Source organism: Melanotaenia boesemani, chromosome 6 (genome assembly GCF_017639745.1).
Source record: "Melanotaenia boesemani isolate fMelBoe1 chromosome 6, fMelBoe1.pri, whole genome shotgun sequence".
NCBI lineage: Eukaryota > Metazoa > Chordata > Actinopteri > Atheriniformes > Melanotaeniidae > Melanotaenia > Melanotaenia boesemani.
This window is the reverse complement of record NC_055687.1, coordinates 16,256,946-16,280,942: the sequence shown is the minus strand read 5'-3', so window position 1 is coordinate 16,280,942 and position 23,997 is coordinate 16,256,946. Positions and strand designations below refer to the sequence as shown.

At 38.0% G+C, this 23,997-nt stretch overlaps 1 protein-coding gene and 1 non-coding gene across 3 annotated transcripts; both read left to right on the top strand.

Annotated features, from left to right (window-relative positions):
• Nucleotides 1–2,145: 2,145 nt before the first annotated feature.
• LOC121642515 lies at nt 2,146–2,202 on the top strand. The gene has a single exon (XR_006010909.1). It is a non-coding gene; the product is annotated as a U7 small nuclear RNA (small nuclear RNA).
• Nucleotides 2,203–3,103: 901 nt separating this feature from the next.
• lpcat3 (lysophosphatidylcholine acyltransferase 3) lies at nt 3,104–23,979 on the top strand. Of its 2 annotated transcripts, none has more exons than XM_041987325.1 (13): nt 3,104–3,304; nt 5,173–5,280; nt 10,215–10,324; nt 11,136–11,229; nt 11,480–11,517; nt 14,048–14,226; nt 14,374–14,482; nt 14,588–14,674; nt 15,836–15,999; nt 17,921–18,068; nt 18,435–18,590; nt 22,125–22,261; nt 22,339–23,979. In XM_041987325.1, exons 1-12 carry the CDS (start codon nt 3,220–3,222, stop codon nt 22,242–22,244), a joined length of 1,398 nt encoding a protein of 465 aa, XP_041843259.1. In that variant the 5' UTR covers nt 3,104–3,219; the 3' UTR covers nt 22,245–22,261; nt 22,339–23,979. The 2 variants fall into 2 exon arrangements, with proteins under 2 accessions (XP_041843259.1, XP_041843260.1); XM_041987326.1 differs by having other exon boundaries at nt 3,114–3,304; nt 10,218–10,324.
• Nucleotides 23,980–23,997: the final 18 nt, after the last annotated feature.

Sequence of the window (23,997 nt, the reverse complement as noted above, 5' to 3'; positions counted from 1 at the left end):
GTAGGGATCGCTAACTCTGGACCTCTTGGGCCAGCATCCTGGAGGTTTTATAAGTCTCCCTGCTGTGACACCTGGTTCAAATTAAATGGTTCTCCAACAGCATGTTGTCAAGTTCTGCTCCAGCTTTTTGATGACCCATTGATTTGAGTTAGGTGTGTCACAGGAGGGAAACATTTAAAACACTGGACCAAGAGGTCCGGGGTTGGTGAGCCCTGATCTACAGCATGATAATATAATGTTAATTTCTGACAGTAAATTAGGATTTCAATTGTTGGAATACGGACATTTTCGCCTAGCATGTGTGATATAATACATTATGCTTTCAAAAAAAATGTACAGAAGTCAGAAAAAATAACATAGAAAGACAAAATGATAAAGACAAAAGGTTTCTATGTTTAAAAGTTTAGAGGGGTTGACAGTACGCTTATGCATTTCAGCACTAAGCCTTCATCAGAGCATCTTCAGTTCTGACAAGGTCGATCACAGAATAAATACAACACCTCTAAATACTATACAGGCATCAGCTTTAACTAATTAGTCATTGTCCAATCCTCTTTATCACATCATAACCACTCCCTTTTGTTAGAAATGCAACACTGAAATGCTTCTTGCCTGCTAATTGCTGGGAAAGTTCCAGCCACCCTGTGACCCTGTGGTATAGAAAATGAATTAATTTATCTATTACCTTTCCCATCATAAGACTCTTATCAATAAGGTCCTCTGGAGTTGTAAAATTTATATGAATTACTCTGCAGTGCTTTGAAATTCCCACATCATTTCACTTAATATTCCGATAATATAAACCTAGCAGAGCTCTGAGTTTCAAAGTCTCAGATCAACTAGTCCAGGCCAGAGTTCAGACTAAACATGGTGAAGCATTCTTTTATATATTTTTTATGTAAAGCACTTTGAATTGTCTTGAACAAAAATTTGCTATAGAAATAAACTTGCCTTGGCTTCAGTGTACGTTCTACAAGAAATCTTAATTCTCTGTATTTCTACGTCCCTGATACATTCACAAACATTATAAATGGAAATGTGCTTACCTCCACAGTTGTACCACTTTTATAAACTCATTCCTGACACTTTTCAAATACCTATGTTTTCTTTTACATATTAGTATCTATATGTCTGTACTAATGGTATTTAAAACATCTCAGGGGGATAGAAGAAAAGTTCTGATATCAAAGACTTAATTGGCAGCCTTTCTGCATCCAACTTAACCTTTTTTAAGAGAATTGTTTTTTTCCTATTGTTGTTGTCAAACATTTGCAAATCCCACATGCACTGCTCTAAAATACTTATTATTTTTATCATGGTTGTACAATAATAACAATAGTATTCCTAATTGATAAATTGCAATTTATTGAATAAATGTTTGATTGAACAATTGTTTTTTATATACTTAAGTGCAGAATGCTTATAATAATGTAAATACCAAATTTAAATATCAAACGTAGCAGTAAAAGTGGATCCACAGTAGTGTCTGAGGCAATATCACTGCCACTGGTTTGTGGTTTCAATCATAATTAAATAACCCCCCCCCAAAAAAACAGATATTTGTCACCACACATATAGAAATCATCAACAGTTCTTGCAAGACTAATCACAATTAAAGCTGAAAACAATTTTCAAAAATATACCAACAGCAGTGCATATCTGAATAAAAAGAGGCGTTTTTTTCTTTATATGCTAACCCCTTTAAAAGATTTATTAACCCAGCTTACTTTTAATTGGTGTTGAATCTAAAATATCTGGGTTCATTCCACTAAACTTTACTTCAAACAAAGTAGTGGTGAGAATTTCTGTATGAGAGTCAACGGCGCGAAGATACGCCGTTTGATTGGCTGATAGATGTAAATTACCCGCCTTTTTAAGAGCGTCATGACATACAAACGTTCCGTTTGGTCAATATGTAGACTATTTCTTTCTAATTAGCATACCAGCATGCATTGCGGCAACACGCACGTTTACTTTACTCTTAGACTTTGTGTTAAAAAGGGTTTGAGTAGTAATTACTATTAGCTTAAATTATTTTAGCTGATCCTTATGATTCTAATACTTTTGTGGGTAAAGACAAGAAGGCACCAAAACAATAGGGGATGTGCCTGGTTTACTAAAACATGTCGGTGACGTTTTGGAACTAGGAATCATTGCTCTTAAGATATTTCTCTAGCAGGTATTCCATAATGGGATGCCCACCAATTGTCTGACAAAAAAAAATAATGTGAGCTATGAACGTGTTCGTCTTCTTGAAGAAATTAGAATAGCATCTTGTGTTTGTGTTGCATCTTGCACAAAAGTGTATTCAAACTGATGAGATCTCCGAGCTGTCTAGTTTTGTCTGTGTGATTACTCAAGCTGACAGCCTGCACTGTGTAACATACAAAGCAGCCACCAATCAAAACCACTGAAAAAATAAGTTAAAGTCCACGATATGTAATGTAGTAGTATAAGAGAAAACAAAACAGTCAGTATGATATTATTGGGAAGTGGGTAACCTGAATTTCCTTGCTTGACTGTTTTGAATGCTTTTCATGGAGTATTTTGAAATGAAGTACTGTACAGGCCTCAGCTGTGGACCCACCTTCCTTCCTCATGCTATTCCAGCAGCCAATCGCCGTCCAGCTTTGGGTATTTAAATCCCGATGCCTTGAATTCTGGGTCATATTGTATTGATACCCTTTCAAGTTTTTGAGCATAATTAACTTCAGGCTCTTTTGTTTGGTTGTTACCAGCATTGCTTTTCAAGTTTAAAAAATGCGTTAAACCTGACCTCTATGTACAAAATTACGACAAAATGCCAACTAAGCATTTTTGCCAATCTGATTATTGATAATTAATAACGTCGTTCCTGAATGTAGCCGCATGGGGGCGTACTTACATAAATATATTATTTCGACTATTTTTTGTTGTATATATTGGCATACTTTCATTCACCACTGAGCAGGTACACCACATCCGAGTTCTCCACCACTGAGACACTGAGCTTTATAGTAAAAATTTATAAGAAAAAAAAAACTTGAATAAATAACTAGGCGAAACAGTTAGGAAAGGGCAGAGATAGACAAAAGAGGAGGCCATGTAGGAGGAGAATTTCACAGTTGAAGGTTGAGCCCTGCTGTTAATGGGGCAGTGTCTTTAAAGAAGCGGAGGAGCGCGTGTGGACGTCTGTGATCATTGTACCGCCGTGAATACAAGTTTCCGCCCACAAGAAAGATGGCGGCTCCCTTGCTGGAGAAACTATCGGAGTCCCTGGGATCCCCGGAGCCAGCGGTTCGATTGATTTTATCAATTTTAATCGGTGAGTTTCTTTTCATGAATTAGGTGCGCGTTTATGTTGAATCTGGTCGACATGACACCGACCCAGCTGAAAGGTTCAAGTGCTCCCTTTGCTTAGTGTAACTGCTTGTGTCAGCTAACTCAACGCTCAGTGAGGCAATAAACGGGTCCAAGCTGTAAACTAGTCACTACGACTGCATATCCAAGTCGATATCTCTATAAATCAAGCACAGGCTTTCACTAAACAGCAGGCACTTTTTCAGGAAGCACACACTCAAACATTCCAGTGGTTTCCTGCAAAACCTGACCACCAACGGTTAATGTCTGTTAACTGAGTCACATTCATTTGTTAATTGTGACACTATTTGACAGTTAGTAGTTACAAGATGCTACCTGCAAAAATACGCATTCATACTTGCATTTACAGTTTGTTAGCTCCAGGGTTAGGGATGACTTAATGGGACAGGGTTGGTGGTCTGGAAATGTTGAGTAGATGGCATAGGCTGTTAAAATATGTCCTCCACCTGTTCAGGTTCACATAACTGAGAACACATAGCTCTACTTTAGGACAGCAAGTAAGTGTACTTGTATGACTATTTTTGTGGGAACCAGTTTAAATATTACTTCTTGGGAAAATGAGGACATGTTACTCTGACACATGTCATGATTTGAAGGTCTAATTTAAGTTTAAGTTGGTGAATGCTGTTTGTCATTTCCAAGATGGGCAACACGTTTGTATCCTTGGGCTAGGGGAGGGCTTCCTTCACCCTGTACTCTCTGGACTTTGCTCCAACACATTGACATGTCTGTTTTTCACTCACACCACCAATATTATAAGCTGAATGTGGCCATTCATATTAGACTTTGGTTGGATTAACCCCTTGAGCCATTGCATGTGTACTTGTCACCATGTTGCTTAATGCGTGTTTCATCATATTGATGTCTATTGTAACTGCCTCACAATACTGAAATAGATTTGGAAGTTTCCCTTTTCTACATAGCTTGCTCTGAATTTGATGAGGCATACACTTTAGAGGAGCAGCTTTAAACTAAAACACTATCTGGGCATAGACTACCACCATTTTTTTTAAAGACATACAGATGTGTATCAGTTTTCCGTTTAGTGTTGTTTGTGGTTTCTTTTTTCTCAAGAAGGTGAGAAGACTCTGCCTTTAAGTTTTGCTAAATATTAGCTCTAATTCAGTTTTACACTTGAGTTGATTGCAAAAGTTTTGAAAGTCAATGCCCGTGTTATTCTGTTCTCTAAACATTAATAAACCAGATGCAAAAAACAACAACAATGTGCTAATCTGTTTCATGGTGTTCTGACTTCCCCAAACATTTCTGCAGCAATCCAAAGGCATTTGTTTGTACAGTAGACTTTGGATTAACAGGTAAGAAATATGTAGCTTGGTTTTTAAAACAGGCTTAGTTAACTCTTAAAGCAGCGGACCGGAGCAAATAATTAATTTTTAGCTGTGTGAATTTTATAGCACCCTTTCTATCAAGCTTTACCACATCATCTGATATACATACTGTATCAGAGCTACATGTGCAGTGTCTCGGGATTTTGTATCTTATATTGTTAAATATTTATATAATCAGAATATAATAAAAAAAAACTAACTTCAATATGTTTTACCAACATCACATATGAGTGTTTGCACAGAGTAGTTACCTTTCCCTTTGAAAAGCAGCAATCTACACCACGTATTAACACCAGTGATTGTAATGTGCCCCCCTTGTGTTTGCATGACATGTTTTTTACCACAAGGTCAGTGCTCTTAATACCAGGAGGTGTGAACTGTGACTCACTTGGCTGATTTTAAAGCATGTAGTGTAGCTCCATTAACATATTTTCTTTTATATCTGTCTCTCTGCTTCCTGCAGGGTATCCCTTTGCACTGGTGTATCGGCGGTTCTTGTTTTACCAGCCTGCCACAGTTATCCACTGGTTCCACACATTGTCTGGATTGGCTCTAGCAGCATTCAACTTTGGTGAGATGAAGAGGGAGATGTGTTGTGGGTGGGAAGACTCACATTATTCAGCTTAATATATAACTGTGTATTTAATTATGTTTCAATGCTATATTTACATTTTTTAAGCTCCTATACATTGAGTATGTGAAAATATGCCAGGCCTTATTCAGAGCTGCTTATTTCAAAACCTGATGACAGATATGTTTATTATACTTTTATATAAATGTGGATATTATAAACAACTAATAATTATAAAACAAATTACTCATTTAAAGTGTATTTTAAAGGGATATTACATGCATATTTGTAGGAGGACAGGCCCTTTGATAACTAGAAGCACTCAGAGTGCAGACCTCCACCAAGGCATACAGTCAACAGCCCACCCAGTACCCCTTATATTTTGAACCTTCTTGACCTGGGCATTATCTTATGCATTAGAAGCTGTAATGGCAAAATTATCCTCGTCTCCCAATCGGAAAGAGTCCTCAAAAAAAATTCCTTGATCTAGACGGTGATCCGGAGCACCTCCAAAATGCAATCACTTGTTCTTTTATTCTATTTCTGACCTTTCCTGAAAATTTAATTGAAATCAAAATCTGTCTATAACTTTTTAAAATTATGTTTCTAACAGACAGACAAACAGACAAAAAGCAACACAAAAGCTCGATATCAGCTAACATCCAGCGGTCTGTTTCGTTACTATAGCATATATGATCCTTTTTTCTGATTGTTCCTCCTCAAATAATAAGTATTTAACATTTTCTATTTGAAATAAAAGCCAAACATAACTCCCCGTAGTAATTATTTATTCATTGAAGCTTTGCCTACTTCAGAATGATAAAAAAATATTAAAAGAGACCTCTGTAAATGTTACCTCTATCATATTTATGCCGGGTGTTAAAATGACCCCCTCTGGTGGTTCTAGTGCTAAAAGAAATTCTTGGATTCAGGCAGTGATTCGGATCACGTCCAAAATCTAATCAGTTGTTTCTTATTCCATTTTGGGGATTTGCTGAAAATTTACTTAAAGGTCCCATATTATGCAAAATTCACTTTTTAATGGTTTTGGAACAGTCATACTGGTCCCCCCGCATGTGTAGGAGACCCGTAAGTGTGAAACTCTTTCAGGCGCTCTCTCTCCCCCCTGCTCCACCTCTAGGGAAGTAAGCGCTGAAATGAGCTTGTTTGAAAGCGTGTACGTTATGACGTCATAAGGGACAATAACCACTCCCCACAGAGCGATGGACCCGTCTACCGGCTCTCAAAGCCCGCCCTCTAAAAATCACCTAGCGCCCAGTGTTTTTCCCTCTTCGGCAACCCTCGTTAGCGGACATGGCTAAGCGACAGAAGCACTGTTCTGTTTGTGGCTGCATAAATGAACACGAAAACGTTTTTTTACTTCCATCCACTGAACCCACGAGGACTGAGTGGATTAATTTTATTTTTGGAGGAAATGTACCCGGAAAACTTCCAAAGGTTTTGCATGTCTGTGGCCAGCATTTCAAAGAGGACTGTTTCCACAACATGGGTGCATGGAAAGCAGGCTTCGCCAACCGTTTGAAGCTGAAGCCAGGTTCAATACCAACTGTCCTTGACACAGCTGGAGAGGTAAGAGCAGTACTGTTAGTCTTCTTGCTCGAACTTCTTCAGGAATGGGTTCCGGTGTTCCGGCGTTTGTTTATCCTTCACTACGCTGTAATCAGCGTCTAGTAACCGCTAAGGCCTAACCTGTCAATCACCTCATGACGGGCGATGCGATGGGCGGAGCCAACAGCTGAGCTGCTCCACCAGGGTTCCGCCCACCATAAACGGCACATTTCTGAAGCTGCTAAAAAGAGGGAGGTGAAGAGAAGCCGCTGCACTCAAACTGAGGGTCGATTTGTCCATACCATGGCGGAAATATTTCATTTAGATATTAATGAATGGTCTCAGATTGGGAATAAAGTGTATAATATGGGACCTTTAAAATTCGTCAACTCCTTTATGAGTTATGTTGGTAAAAAATGGACAGAAAGACGGACGCCACCTAAAACATAACCTTTGCCTTGGTGGAGGTAAAAAAAAAAAAAAACAACATATATGACCTGTAGGGAAAAAAACAGCATAACCAAGAATGGTGGAGCAAAACTAATAAAAGTTGTGATATGCCTCAAAGCAAGATTTTCTCATTATCTCTGAGGTGTAAGTGTTTGTGCAGCAATGAGCCATACAATATAGAATCATCCTCATCAAGGATTTGTTGGTTAAAAATAAATCTTATTGGCTTTGACATTAAAGGGGTAATGCACCCAAAAAATGTGTTTTTTTTTTAGCTTTAAACAACACAGTATTGCTGAATAGTGATGAAAACTACCAATACTGTTGATAAAATTTGTCATTTTTAAATTTCTTTAAAAAATGGGATACTGTGGGTAAAAAAGGCTCATAACGCCCCCTACAGGGTAAAACCAGGTTTTGTTTTTCGTGATGTAGAGTTGTACTGGTGCTTCTCTACGTCACATGGGAATTTAAACACCCCACAGCCTCCTCCCGCCAGATGCAGATAGGCAGGTCTTCGTCCTGAAGACATTCAAAACCACGCCCACCAATGCATATGAAGGGATGTCAACTTATGTAGATTTGATAGTTTTAGACTTCTATTCTTTCACAGAGTTTCTGATGAAATATTCCTGCAATGGGATGGATTTGTGCTTTTGAAGGGCGTAAAAGTAACAACAGACTTTATTCTTTACCTGCTGATCCTCATCTGGCGACAGCAACTCAAATCGTAGCAGCGGCAACTTACAGCAACCTGCTGCGTATCCGCAGCTTTCCAGAGCTGCTGGAGCTGCTGACAGGTCAGTGTAACAGAGCTAACGGCTTAGACTGATACGGTTCAGGACCACCTTGTTCTTGTGAAGCTGAGAAGATTCAGGAGGGGAAAAGTCTTCCACCTCAAAGACCGCTCTGTGGCGTAGGTGCTTTGTGAATTTCACTTTGCATCTTGCCAGTGAGCTGCTGTCTGTCAGTCATTTCTGCCTGTGCATCTCAACCCGCCCACTTTCCTCCTCCTGGTCATCCCACACCTCCCACCCATAGACTGTATATAAAAGATGGACGGAGCCTCCGTGACGTCACCCGTAGGTTTCTGAAAAGCAAAAGTGAAGCTCATTGGGTGTTCCCACCATCAGCATCTTGGTAGCGTAATGCATGTTGTTAGTCCCGGAAAATCCAAAAATGGGCAAAGAGGTCGAGCTGAGAGGGGGACTGCGAAGGTGGGGTTGGATGATTGACAACCGTCAAACTCCGAGCTGCCTGTAGCTAAGAGCTAACCAAGTTGACCCCGAGCAATGGTAGCTAACCAGCTAACGGAGGTGGGCGGGCTAAAGCTAAGGCACGCTGTTAGCCAGCTAAAAACTGCGTTTGTGCTACACTCTCCCTTCTTTCCGCAGATACTGGATACCTGTCAATCAAAAGGACACGCCCCTAATTATGCCGAATTTCAAGATTAAATAACATCCAAACGGATGAGTAAGGAAAAAAATTCACTCCCCTCACAGTTGTCATGAAGGTAAACTTGACCGATTAATCCTAAATTGGATTTTTGAACCAGGCTTTAAACATGTTTATTTCTGCTCTGAAGTTGGTCTTTTTAACATGGGAGTCTATGGGGATTTGCTCTGTTTTGGAGCCAGCCCCTAGCGGATGAGGGGGGAACTGCAACTTTTTTGCACTTCCACATAGGCTTCACATTTTACAGGCGGAGGTTCCCTCGTGCTCCCACCCCAACCTTTGCAATTTCAGGCATTTTTCAAAATTTGGCAGTGGGTGGAGATATGCAAAAAGTAGGGGGTGTAGTTACACTTTAAATGACCACTTTAGTTGTAATAATCGGTTCATCATTGTTTCCTAACATCTACATCATTAAACAAACAAATAAAAACAAAATCAAAAAAATCTAATTTGCATGTACCACCCTTTTCCTTGTTTGTGGTCCTGCCCAGCCCACTTATCAGAAATCTTCTGGATGCACCTCTGTCCTAATGTGGATGAATCATTGGTTTCTGTTGAAGTATTTCTGAGGAAGTACATGAGATGATCTTTGACTTCCCTAGCAGGTCCAACCACTAGAGATCTATATCTAAATTTTATGCATGTAACCCAGGCTGGTTTACTGTGTGCACAGTACAGTGCATTTCTAGCTGTAAATTCAAGTCATTTTCATCATTTAAACTTTCCTCCTTTTGATCTGTTGCTTCAGAAGAATAATAATAAAAAACATCAGAGCTTAAGGTGATGTTTTTGGACAGGTTTGGTTGATCTAGCCACCTAAAATTAAAATGTATTCAGTTTAGAGCTGCAGAGATCAATCAAGTAGTCGATAAAAACAAAAAAAATTTTTCATGCAAATTTTTTCATTAGATTATTTATCATATCAGCATCTTAAATTAGTATTTCTGATATTTTTTAGTTTTTTAATGGCCATAAATTATATATGATTGAACAACAGACTGTGAACCTAATTACACAAGCAACCTAAGTAGATAGTGTTGTGCTTTTTGTTTTTGTTTTTATTTTTGTTAAATTATTTTTTATATTGAAATAGTTTCTTATCAATTTTTACCAGCCAGCAAGCAATTTAAATCTCTCAATCTTCCAAATGATTCAAGCTAAACCAAAATGATGACAAGTGTAACAGTTTGAGTGGCATGCTACAATAAATACAAACTCCTTACATTTATTTATTTTTTCTCTTGTCTCTATTCTTTTCTGGCTGCACTTGGATTTTACAGCAGGTCTGTTGCTTTATTTTTCTATCTGAAACCTCATTTTAAGTCCTATTTGTTTATTTGTCTTTTTTATGTCTCATCTGATGCTGAGCTTTCACGGAGGATTGCTGTCAATATCCTCCTACAGGTCAAACTCGACTGCACTCACCATCATCCTCATCCTCCCTCTATCCGTTTCTTTCCCAGGCTCTCAGCTCTATCACTCCGCAGTATGCATCTTAGTCCAGTTCTTGATGCTGAGACTCATGGGAAGGACGGTAACAGCTGTCCTGAGCAGTTTTACCTTTCAAATGGTGAGGTTGTTCCCCATCTTTTTTTTTATTTTTTTTATTTTGTGTCTAATCGAAGCTCATTCTTTTAATAATGTTAATATTATTTTCCTGGTCTTGGAAGTTATGAGATTTGTTTTTTTCTGCCAGAAAAAAGAGAAGAGGGGTGTTGGAATGTTTATTTTTTCTTCTGAAATTACTCATTAATCTGGTTTGCTACTTATTACAAGTGTTGCATTGCTCATGAGTAACTTCTATTTATTTATTTATTGTATTTGTTGTGGTCATTTTTACCTGAAATAATGTAAGTACAAATTGGGACTGATCAATTCAATTGGAGGAGCAGCTTGTACACTTTTTTGGTTTCTATGGTGACATCCTTGTACATATGATTAGTTGCTTGAAAATAGAAACCAGCGCCTCTTTAAAAAGATAAGAAACTTTTATGAGATTTCTGGGTGCTCTGTCACTTGTTGAGAGCAACTGGAAGAAGACAGAGATGCTCAGGAAAAACTTTGTGTCTATGGCAGAAATGGACTTCCACATTGATCTTTTTAAATGCTGTGTTTGTCTATCTACTTTTAATTTAATGCCATGTATTAAAAGTGACTTCTTCTGATATGTCACCTGCTTCTTGTACAGATTTCTCTTTACACACGCTTGTTTTTAATGCCATATTCGTATATTTTTTTATTTAAACATCACATCCTGTAAAGTCTTCAGGGCAATTTCTTCCTTAAAGAAGTCAAAGTCTTCTGCTCCACTCAGTTGTTCAGATACTTATATTTGCTCCTTCTATTTTTAAAAGAAATGTACTGTCATCCTGTTGTTGTAGCTGTACCTGCTGGCAGGATATTACTACACAGCGACAGAGGAGTATGACATCAAGTGGACCATGCCTCATTGTGTCCTCACACTTAAACTTATTGGTGAGTCGACCACAGCTCACTTTGCCCTTCTTTGCTTGAGATTATTAGTTTTATAGAGAGGGTTTTCTGTTTTTTTTTTTTTGTTTTGTTTTGTTTTTTTGTTAAGTCATTGTGTTTGGCTTAATAGCTTCCCGTTGGTGTAACTTCGTCCTATTTTCCAAACAATTAACTCCCTCTGCATGCTTTCGTGTTTGTTAAGTGATCATGACCATCAGTAGTAGCTAACACTAGCTGCATTTTCTGATTACAGGTTTGTCATTTGATTACTATGACGGCGGGAAGGAACCAGTGAGTTGGCTGATCTCTTTGTTTTTTTTTTTTGTTTTTTTTTTGCATGCTTGTCTGTGTCACAGGTTTACTCACTGCTTGTCTTTATTAGCATTTTTTTGAATAGATGATTTAAATATTTGGCCTCAACACAACAGCATGAATGAGGAAGATGAAGAAGAAAAATAATATTTGCACAACTACAGGGCTGTGCCTCTGCATTATTATAAACATCATTAAGGAAAGACAGGGCAGTTTATTTGTATAGCACATTTCATGTACAGAACAATTCAAAGTGCTTTACATAAAACAAAAGCATTACAGATATTAAGAAAAGTAAAAGGCTGCAACACATAGCAGGAATCACAATAAAATAATAAATTACATTAAAATGAATAAAATCAAGATAAGTTAAAAAGTTTACGTGCAGATTTAATGCATAGGCGCATGAGAAAAGAAATGTTTTTAACCTGGATTTAAAAATGTCTACATTTGGTGAAAGTTTAATCTCCACTGGCAGTTTGTTCCACTTGTTTGCAGCATAACAGCTAAATGCTGCTTCTCCATGTTTAGTCTGGACTCTGGTCTGGACTAGTTGACCAGAGTCTTTGGATCTAAGAGCTCTGCTAGGTTTATATTCTCTGAACATATCACAGATGTATTCTGGGCCTAAACCATTCTGGGATTTGTAAACAATCAGAAGGGTTTTAAAATCTATTCTCTGACTGACTGGAAGTCAGTGTAAAGATTTCAAAACTGGTGTGATGTGTTCAGATCTCTTAGTCCTGGTTAAAACTCTAGCAGCAGCGTTCTGGATGAGCTGCAGATGTTTTTAGGAAGTCCTGTTGAAAGACCATTACAGTAATCCAGTCTACTTCGCTCTTATCTGTACACTCATGTTTGGGTTTGCCGTCCCAACAGCATGACACAAGTGTGCACCAAGTAATCTGCATCCAGTTAGATTTATTCCATGGGCGATACATGCGTTTGATAACCATGTGTTCAGGCCAAGAAGTCTACTGAAAAGTTCAATTCCTTTACCCCCTGTAGTGATGGGTCCTGAAATGTAAACATGGTGCTCCAAACTGACACAGTCTCTCCAAAAGCAGAGAAAAGTTTTTTCTTCAGGATCTCTGAGCCAGTTTTCCTGCTCAGAATATCAAAAGACCCTGTGTGGACAATAATCTTCATACCATCTGGATGTGAAGACCAAATGGTCGGCAAGATCTCCATCAGTACCCTGACTGATGTATCAAAAAGTGTTAGATTTTCCATCTTTGCCATCCTCACATGCTGTGTTATAGAGTCCCCAATCAGAATTGTCTATTTCTTTTTGTGTGGAGGCGCTGATAGCTTCTCTAGTCCTCCTGTTTGTGGAAATTTGCCCTCTCCTCCTGGTCTGGTTAGCCCTGAGCTGAGTTTTAAGGCTATTTCTGAAGTTTTTATTTATTACATTCATCATCCTTCATTTTAATGAGTCAACACATCATATTTATTATGCAGTGAGACTTTCCTGCTGGATTTACCTCTGCGACGAACAACATCAGACCAGGTTCTGGCCAGGGTTGATGACTTTGGTCTGGCACCAACACAGTTCCAGTAGGACCTTCGGGTTTGGGATTTTCCCCAGTTATTTCAGTGTTGTTTGAACACATCCAAGCAAGTGTATCAGCCAGGTCTGTAGCAGGAGGCTCCACATTCTACCTGCCTTCGCATCTGAAGATTTGACTTAATCCATTAGACAACTCAGTAGCTTGTACAGAAGCTGCAATAGAGTCAATAAATTCTTCATTCACACGAATGTCTTGCAGTGTTTCAATCCTCTTCTCCAGCTGTGTTATCCTCAAAGAAAGTTGCTCACACTAAGCTCAGCTCACTGCAGGGTTAGGAGGCATTATTCCACTAGTTCTTCAAATTTAAACCACCACGATAAAAAGGGCTTTATGTGGAGAGGAGCAGGGCTAACCCTCTACACAGCCCTTCTTTTTCATTCGAAGCAGTCTCTTGGTTACAACTAAATTATTTTCTTTATAATGTCCTGGGTTGTTCACTTGTCTGCTGCTGATTTTTGCGTCTCTGACTTCCCTTTTCTTCTCTAAAGGGTTTGATAACATTAGGCTGGTCTGATCAGTTTGAACTTTTTTTTTTTATACATTTAGTTTAGCAGCTGTTTTTGTCCACGACAGTGAGCTGTAACAGCTACTAATGTCCACTCTGTGTTTTCATATTTGAATCTTAATCCTGATTATTTTTTTTGTGCTTTTTTTCATTTAGTCTTTTTCATTATTGTGTAAATGTTTCTACATTTTCTCTTCTTGTGGTTGTTATTAGTCAGGTGAAAGCCAAGAGTCAGGGTTCAGTACACTGAAACAACCTTGTTTGCAGCTTTCAGTTGGATGTCAGGGACTATTTAGTGCAGCCATGTTTGTCTACATGCATATGCACAAATTTTACTGCTGTGTTTAATGTATTAATGTGTCCTTTTTTCATTTCTTATTATCCTCATTTGTCTTTTCTTTATTTGTGTCCTTTCCGTCTTCTTAAATTCTAGTCTCAGCTGAGTTCAGAGCAAAAGAGTGGTGCCCTGCCATCAGTGCCCTCACTGCTTGAAGTGCTAGGCTTTTCCTACTTTTATGGAGGCTTCCTGGTGGGTCCCCAGTTTACATTGCGAAGCTACCAGAAGCTGGTGGCAGGGGAGCTCACCGACTGCCCTGGAAAGCCTCCCAACAGGTAAAAAAGTGAGAAAATCGGGTGTGATTAATAGCAAAATGAGCTGAAAGGTAATCTTAATAAGATTTTTGTTTTAAAAAGACAAGACCCAGTGACATGGCTCCTTAGTTAACATCCCTTTTCTTTTAACCCTCATTCCTCTTTTAGTGTTATTCCAGCTATGGAGAGGTTTGCTGTGGGTTTTCTTTGCCTGGTGATTTATGCAATATTTAGTCCCTCATACCCTGACAGCTACTACTTAACAGATGAGTATGAGGTGAGAACAACAAAATGATTTACAAATGACCATTACTGATATAGAGACAAGAAAAAGCTTATTTTATTTTAATACTCTAAACTGAGAACTATTTTCTCTCTACAGGCTCAGCCATTCTGGTATCGCTGTGTGTTTATTCTGCTTTGGGGCAAAGTTATTTTGTATAAATATGTCAGCTGTTGGGTTATAGCGGTAAGTAGCCTGTCTTTGCTTTATTACAAACAGCTGCAGTGTTGTCAGAATTATCACTACCCCTGAATTGTAAGCTCTAACATGAATAGAGATTTGTTCTAAAAATGTTTTTTGCATTAAAAAGAATAAAAGCAAAAGCTTTCCATCTAATATAGAAACAAAAAATCTGCAATTATTGGCACTTTTTTAATTTAAATTGCAAAACCATACTTTTTTTTTTTTTTTTAAGCATGTGGGATTAAAGAAAATACATTATGAGATGTTTGTGCAGATTGTAGAGAAAAGAAACACACAAGACATTTATAGAGCTCCAGGATAAACTGGAGGAATCTGGAGAGGTGGTTTCAGCTGAATAAAGTCAGATTCTCTGGGCAAAGGCAAAAACAGACACTACTTTTGTACAAAAGAAGCAAAGGGATAAAATTAAAGTTTTAAAAACTATCGTAGACCACCCCAAAGAGCTTTTGACTTGTGTTTTGTGGACAGAAGAAGCCCTTTTGGAATGCAGTTTTATTGGGCTGCTGCTGCTGGGCTGCTTTGCTGCCTATAAATTTTAGGAAGTGAATTTATCAAAGAAATTAAGACATCAAAAGATGAATAAGAGACTGATGGATGACGTATGTTTCCTAGTTACTGAGAACTTGGTATAAGGTCAAGATCTTGGGTCTTAGACCAGGACAATGACCCAAAGCACAAAAATATATTTAAACAACAAAAGAAATGGACAGTTTGAAACTGACACCAGTGATTCCCGACTTGAAAAGGAACTGAAACTAACTAAAGAGCTTGAACCCAAAACAATAAAAGATTAAGGCAAAACACCAGCAGACAGGTGTGTGAGCTGGATGTGTAGCTTACGGCAAAGGTTCTGCCTTTATGGTGTATTTTCTTTTTTCTTTTTTTTATTCATTTATTTGTCATTATTTATCCTAATCATACGCAATTAGTTAATTTTGCAGCATATAAAAACTGGTCAACATCTTTTGATATTTCCTTGAAATTCGCCTCATTAATAGAAACATTTATTAACACACCGTGCTGGCTGAACTCCAAGAGAGCATTACCAGAAAAACACAACAATTTCCATCATCTATAGACCCAGTTTTAAGTTCTTATTCTTCATTTTGTGAACTTACATAAATAATATGTTTTATGTTACAGGAGGGTGTATGTATATTAACTGGACTCGGTTATAATGGAGTAGTGGATGGTAAGCCCCAATGGGACGCTTGTGCCAACATGAAGGTGTGGCTCTTTGAGACTACCCCACTTTTTGGAGGAACCATTTCTTCTTTCAACATTAACACGAATGCCTGGGCAGCCAGGTCAGTGCTTAAGTCTGAAGTCTCAGGTGTTCTCCTGCTTATATTTGAAGCCTGCTTGTAAAAGTTAAAAATTTACTGAGATAAAAGTGAAGAAGAGGGAGCAACAGTTCAAGAATCACAAAGAGGGAGTGGACATCCTGGGAGGGTTTAAAAGGTGACAACCGTTGACAGTTTTCCAGCATGAGCTTCATGCATGAAATTCTTTAAACGTGTGACATAATTTGATGACCACAGTGAGCAAAGCAATTTATTTATTGAACAGATGGTTTATTACATGGTCCAGTTCAGCTGAATGCAGTAAGAACTTGTGCTTAATTTCACTTTCTACTCTCCAAACTGCTGCAGGTGCAGAAAGTGGTGGTGGCTCGGCATGAAGTGGGGTGGGAGTTAGCTCTGAAATGGAAATGCAAGTTGCAAGAATGTTGAAATGTAACTGATAAAGTTGATAAGTGTTAAACTGATGGCTGAGATTAGTGTGTACCTGGTGGATGGAAAGCTTTCAGGCAACATGACATGGATGATCTAATTGTTTAGCCTACAAAAGAAGGTTTATTTATAGTCACATGTGCACCACTTCTGAGTTTAATCTCTCAGCACAAATCAAGGCTGTTTAATAGGAACTCTGTTTAGCTGCATTGGATTGGCACAATAGATGCCTTTTATTTTTCTAAAGTCTTATTCTTTAGCAAGAAATGTTTTAAATTCACATATGTACAAAATATAATCTAAAGCATTTTGAAATGACAACCAAAATGCCTCCGATCCCTTTGTTAAAATGCTCTGAGTCAGTTTCACTGACTCACCAGTAAATCAGAGAGAGAGGAAAAAAACAAACAGCTAATTTTCATCCACCAACAACCATGAATATTAACAACTGAATTGTCAAGGTAAGCAGGTGTTGGCTCTAATTTCCCAGATGAAAAAGATGTTGCAACAAGATGTCATGATAATGAAAGCTAGTCAAACCTGAAATTAGAAAAGACTTGTTATGCCTTTCATGTTTCCTTCTCGTATTATTTTGAGGAGAGCTACAGGTTTTATAGACCTGGGGCCTTATCTACAGTGATCAGCCTCAAAATTCCAACCTGACGGGTAAAGTGAGTAACGCTGCTTATGTGTTGCATTGCAATGTGTTGAGAAAACCTGAATCCTGGCTTCCACATGGATGTTACTTTGACACTTGCCACATACCTGGCAGCAGCATCCATCCTCCAAACTCCCTGAGGCTGATTAGTGTAGATGTGTCAAATGGCTTATCCATTCATCCTTTCATTATTTATTTATCATTATTTATTTATTCATACAGTCATTCATCTACACTCAAAGTATATATAAAAAACAAAGAATGATGCACAACTTTTACCTTTTCCACCTTTAATGTGAAAATTAGTTTAATTCCCAGTAGTGCACATTTTATATTAAGTATTTTAATAGCACAGTGGCATTCATTGTGTTTCATATGCATGTGTTCATCCAATATTTGGTTTTGACAATTAAAAAAATGACCGAAAGCATTCTCCCAAATCTGTTTTCAAAACTTTGAGAGTGTGTTTGCATTCTGAATCCCGTTGAGCCACAAGCAAGTATCACACAAAACAGAACTTGATGTTCATACGTCAGGTCCTCGTCTTTACAGCTAATACTCATGGTTGGGTGGTGTTGGTCTGGGGATCGAAAACATAACGTGCATTTGTCTACGATATTATAACGCTGTAGGTCAGCCAACAGACTGAATATCCTGGTAGAAGCAGAGAGTTGTTCTAATATAACTCTGTTGCTATGCAACAACAACCTGCAGGTACACGAGTGCATGCCACTGTGACAACTGATGCAATAAGCATTTCTGACTGCTTCATGGCTTCATTTAAGGCGTAAAAGAGCCAATCCATAACTTAAGCTATTTTTTCTTTTTTCTTTGAAGACATGTATTCAAGCGGTTGAAGTTCCTGGGCAATAAGACTTTATCTCATGTGACCACGCTGCTCTTTTTGACAATTTGGCACGGCCTTCATTCCGGATACGTCTTATGCTTCTCCATGGAGTTTTTGATCATCACTGTGGAGAGACAGGTATACTTCAACTGCAGCGCAAAACCAATTGATAACATAGTATCTATGTGCAGGAAGCTCAGACTGTTTATTTCAGTTGGTGGTTAAATATTTTTATTTTTTGTTTTTGTTTACTTTACTTTTTTTTTGTCAGTGCAACCTTTTTGTCAAAAGATATCCTTGTGCTCTGTCTGCATCATAAAGAAAATGTTGAATTATTAACAAGGCATTATCTTTTGTTATTAATTAATACAACCGATCGATTATGCCTCGCTGTGGAATTGGCTTGTAATTCAAGTAATGGTTACATTCATAATGTGCCATCAGTTTATGAAATAATTATTCCTCTGCTGTATTATCAAAGCTGTGTGTGTGTTTGCTTGACAGGCCCTGACAATAGTGCGGGATAGTCCCCTGCTGACAAACTTGGCCAACAGCTGGCTTTACCCCCTCATCTATGTAGTCCAGCAGTTTCTCCACTGGCTTTTCATGGGTTATCCTCTTGTGCCATTCTGCCTCTTCACCTACGACAAGTGGCTCAAGGTACACAAAGCTCCTTAATCATTTGAGAGATCTTTTTTTTTTTCTCACTTGTAGTAATTAATCATCTTTGGCAGCAGTTTAGATGTCAGATTTAAACTACAGAGTGGACTGAGTAATGAGGACACAAAAAGATTAGCTTGTGAGGAGTGTGTTGTTCAGACAGCAGTGATATTATAGTATAACCCAGGATCCAGTTTCACCTATTTATTAAAAATGTACATTAAAACACAATTTAATTATTAAACAATCCCATAAAACAATTTTTATTCACTATAAAAACCTAATAAACAGATGCTGAAAGTTAGATGTTTTTTACTATTTCATTAAATATATTGGCTCATCTTGAATTCAGTTGCAGCAACTAAAATAAAAGTTGGTACAGGGCCATGTTTCCCACAGTGTAGCAACAGTTTTCTTTTAACAACAAGCCGTAAATGTCTGTGAACTGAGGAGAGCAGCTGTTGGACCTTTGGGAAACAAATGTCATCCCATTCATGTCTAATTTAGGCTTGTAGCTACTTGGGTTTCCCGAATTGTCTTTGTCACTTTTTGTATTTCATCATGCATCAAAATGTTTCAGCTACTGCAGGCAAGGACAGCACCCGAGTTCTTTTATTAAAAAGGCAGTCTGTTGTAATATAAGCAAAACTGTTCTAAATTTTAAAGGTATTCATTACAGTTTTGCTCTTCATTCCATTGATCTGACAACATTTGAATATTGTTGAACATTTGATCATATGTAGGTTACTAATGTTTTTGAAGGGAAAATTATATGAATGAAGGACTTTTAATGGCGATAGATGCCCTGACGGAGCTAGGTCTTTTTTCCCTTCATTGCTGGACCATTTAATTCCAAATAGGTAAGCACATATAGCCATTACATCTGACCGTGAAGTAAGTTGTAAGCCAAAAGGTAACATTGCCAAAACACTACTCTGTGATTTCATATTTAAGTATTGCATGTAACCTGCTGCAGTTGTCTACTAACAACTATTTAATTAGCCAACACAGAGACCTTCCTTGATGCGTCACTTTATTTCAAGGTTGTGGTGATGAATGTTGCTCCATGAGAGAGCTCCAAGAAAAAATGCCACGTTGGTAAGAGCTGAAAAACGAGAATGTCGAACAGCTAAAAAGCAGGTGGCGAAAAAGAAAGCTGCAGGTTCACTATGAGATCTATAAAGAGAGACTGAGGATTTATTATCTGAAGCTGAGAAATGCAAGGCAATCTTTCTTTTCTGATATCATTACTAAGAATAGCAATAATGCTCATGTCTTGTTTGTTACTGTTGACAAGGTAACTTCTGTGTCAGTAACCCCAGAACTTCTATCCAACTGGGCCTGGAATGAGTTTGCTTTTTTCTTTACTGACAAAATTCAGAAAATCAGGCAGTTAGTCAGTGCTTCCATGCCAGGGGCAGGACATATGTCCCTATGTCCACTCAGAGACATGAACACCATGACACACTTTTCTCTAATCAGTTCTAAAAACATGGTTAAGATCATTGGCCTCATGAAAACCACCACTTGCTGTCTTGACACCTTGCCAACCAGGTTTTTCAGTAATGTTTCAGGATGCATGGCCTTAGATATCGTACAGATTGTAAATACGTCTCTGCTTTCAGGTGTCTTCCCTCAGAGCCTAAAATCAGCCGTCATCTGTAAAAGAAAAACCTAGACTCATTACTCATGAGCAGCGACAGGCTAATATGAAACCTCCCCTTCTTAGTAAGATTACAGAAAAAGCTGTATTCCAACATCTACACAACTTCCTGGCACTAAATAAGTGTTTTAATGTCTACCAGTCAGGTTTTCAGCCACACCACAGCACTGAGACTGCTCTAGTTAAGGTCCTTAGTGACATCCTCTTCAGCACAGAACAGAAACATTTCAGTCCTGGTACTACTAGATCTCATTGCTGCATTTAAGACGGTCAACCATAACATCATTTTCTAGACCAGCTGAAAAACTGAGTAGGACTTTCAGGCACAGAAATTAATTGGTTTGTGGCTATAGGTAACTATTAATCTGAGTGAACTAAAATAACCTGTGGAGTTCCCCAAGGCTCCATCCTGGAGCTACTGCTGTTAAACATCTTCATGCTGCCACTCACTCAAATTATGAAAAACAACAAAATATGTTACCACAGTTATGCTGATGACACACAAATCTACATAACCATCTCACCAGGAGACTACAGTCTGACCCAAACTCTGATCAAGTGAATCGATCAAAGATTGGATGTGCCAGAACGTCCTTCAGTTAAATGGAGACAACAAATAGTTTTTGGAGCCAAGGAAGAAAGATTTAATTGTCAGTACCCGGCTTCAAACAGGCAAGTTAAAAACTAACAACCAAGCCAGAAATCTGGGAGTAGTCATGGACTCAGACCTGAATTTTAGCAGTTATATTAAGACAGTTGTGAAGTCAGCCTTTTATTACTTAAAGAACATGTCGAGGATTAAAGGACTGATGACTCAGCATTATTTTCGAAAAACTTGTCTATGCTTTTATCTTTAGTAGACTGGACGTAATGCTGTCCTCACAGGTCTCCCTAAAAAGTCCATCAGACAGCTGCAGTTAGTCCAGAACCCTGCTGCTCCAGTCTTCACTAAGACCAAGAAAGTGGATCATATAACTCCAGTCCTCAGATCTTTACACTGGCTTCTTGACTTTAAAATCCTGCTGTTAGTTTACAAAGCACGAAATGGTTTAGGACCAAAATACATTCAGGATCTTCTGGCTAGTTATGAACCAACCAGATCCCTCAGGTCATCAGGGTCAGGTCTGTTTTCTGTTCCCAGGGTCAGAACTAAACATGGAGGCAGCGTTCAGTTTTTCCTCACATGTGGAACAAACTCCCAGAAAACTGCAGGTCTGCTGAAACTTTCAGCAGTTTTAAATCAGGGTTAAAAACTTTTCTATTTGCTGCCTTTTAACAAAACAAAAGTTAAATTCCCCCACTGGAACTTTATTTCTTGCATTTTATCAGTTTTATTTTTAGCTTTTTTTCTTTCTGTTTTTATTTAATTTCTATATATATAATATTTAAGTTTGTTTTTTTAATGCACTTGTTATTGCTTTTTGCACCCCGCTGTAATGCTTTTATTGTTTTATGTAAAGCACTTTGAATTGTCTTGTAGATGAAATGTGCTAAACAGATAAATATGCCTTGCCTTGCCTTCAACAAAAGTTTAAGTGCATCTATGGGGCAGAACACCTTGCCTGTCTTTTGTGTCTGGTGAAAAGAATGGTGGTACTGCACACAAAGCTCCTGTCAGTCTCTTCTGTATAGTCTTAAAAGAGATTTACAAGGAACATTTAGTGACATGGGGGAAATCTTAAAACATATTATAGAAAGCTGATAAGCAAGTTTTCAGGAATTGACAGATAGTAACTGGGTTACACAGAGGATGTGCTCACTGAGAGAAGGATAGAAGCTGGTGTTTATAAAGAACTGAGAGACATGTACAGAAGAATTTGGAATTTATAGATGAGTGTTCTACTTACTTTCTACTACGTTCTTTCTTCCAGGTGTATTACTCGGTCTATTTCTGTGGCCATGTGTTCTTCATCACAGCTTATTTAATTATGCCATACCTTCGTAAGGCACTGGTGCCCAAAAAAGAGCGGCGTGATAAAAAGCAGGAGTAAAAGCTTGTTTAAAGCAGGTGAGAATTCACTTCTTTTTTTTTTTGTTTCGTTGACATTTATCCAGAGTCCAATAAGGGATTTCTTTTTCTTCCAGGTCCATATGAGGCTGAATATCCTCTGAAGGGAACTGTGACTTTCAAGGAGCAGAATGGAAAATATTTTAAGGCCTTTAGTAATGTGATATATATATATATATATATATACATATATATATATAAATAATAGTCTATGTAAAAATAAATTTCCATATATATATATATATATATTTTTGTGTTTCTAAGTGGGAGGGGTGTTTTTATAAACATTTTGGAAAATGTTTACGGGAAATTACCATTGTGCCACATGCGGTAATTGTGAGCCAATCAGCGGCAATTTCCTGTTTCTTTTCTTTTTCTCTCTCTTTTCTTTCTTTCTCTCTCTCTGTCTCTCTTTCTCTCTCTCTCTGTCTCTCTGTATTTTTTTTTATTTAAAGACATTTGGGACTTGTGAAACTTGAGAGACTCTACAGGCTGTGGACATTGAATAGCACTCATGAGTCACAGGTTCAGAGTCTGTTTTTGGCTCCAGTGTGTTTTGTTTCATTGTTCTTGTCCCACGTCTAGCACTCATTTAGCTGCAGCACTAAGCCTGAACAGAAGGTTAAAACACAGCGTTGACATGTATAACTCTTCCTAATGTAAAAATGTAACATGCATACAGCTCTCTGCAGAAAGAGTTAGATCATGAGATATCGAGGCTGCTAGTGGTTATACAAGCACTGTCTATTGCACACTGTACACTAACATCCAACTCAAAATGGCCTTGTATCAGTGAATGTTTTTTTATACCATTCATTTGGTCTAGATTTGATTTGTGATAAAAGAAAAAAAAAAAAAAAAAGACTTGATTTTTTTATAGTTTTAACAACTTTTATGAATAAGAACATTTTGTAGGTTTGGATAAGATTTTGTGAAACGAGTTGCAGTGTTCTCCTGCCTTTTCTGAATTATGTTTTTTGGTTTAATTTACCACATCCTCATCTCTTTTTCCTCTTTTAAGTCTGTGCCACTCCTCTGTGCGTCTGCCTTGATTCAAGCCCAGCCCTCACACTGAAATATACAGATGTGAAAGTGAATCAGTCATTTTGGTACCTCTTATATCACTCTGATGTCCATGAGTAAGGGCAGATGGCTGTTTTGTTTTGTTTTTCTTTTGTTTGTTTGCTTTTTTTGGGGGGGGGGGGGGGTAAATTTGAGGAGTTGTCTCATTCTGAACATAAAGTAAGACAAAAACTGTTTTTTGCTTAAACTATGGCCTGCTCATGTTTCCAACAGCAGGTGATACTAATAGAGTGAAGTACACACATCCCATCCTACTGTAGGAAAGTCTTTTGTTTTGTTTGTTTTTTTTTTTTTGTTGTTTGTTTTTTTTTTTTTTTTATTTTCATCTTCAGTGGGTGGAGGTGGAATAAATAACCCTTACCTGCTGGAGGACTCCTCGGCTCTGCTGCTGCTGCTGCCACCGTCCTTTCACACAGACGGAGAGGACAAACCTCACTGTAGCAACGGCCCAGATTTCAGTAATATTTATACATGGCATGTTGATTATTAATTGATGAATTTCTATTTCAAGAGACTACTTTTTGCCTTACCCTTCGTAAGTAAATAAAGAAAATTGGGATGTGGGTGGTGGGGGATGATTTTTCCTATACAATTTTGTAATGTTCATTAAAAGTGATGCATTTGAAACAAAAACTCTGCAGCTGTGTTTGTGT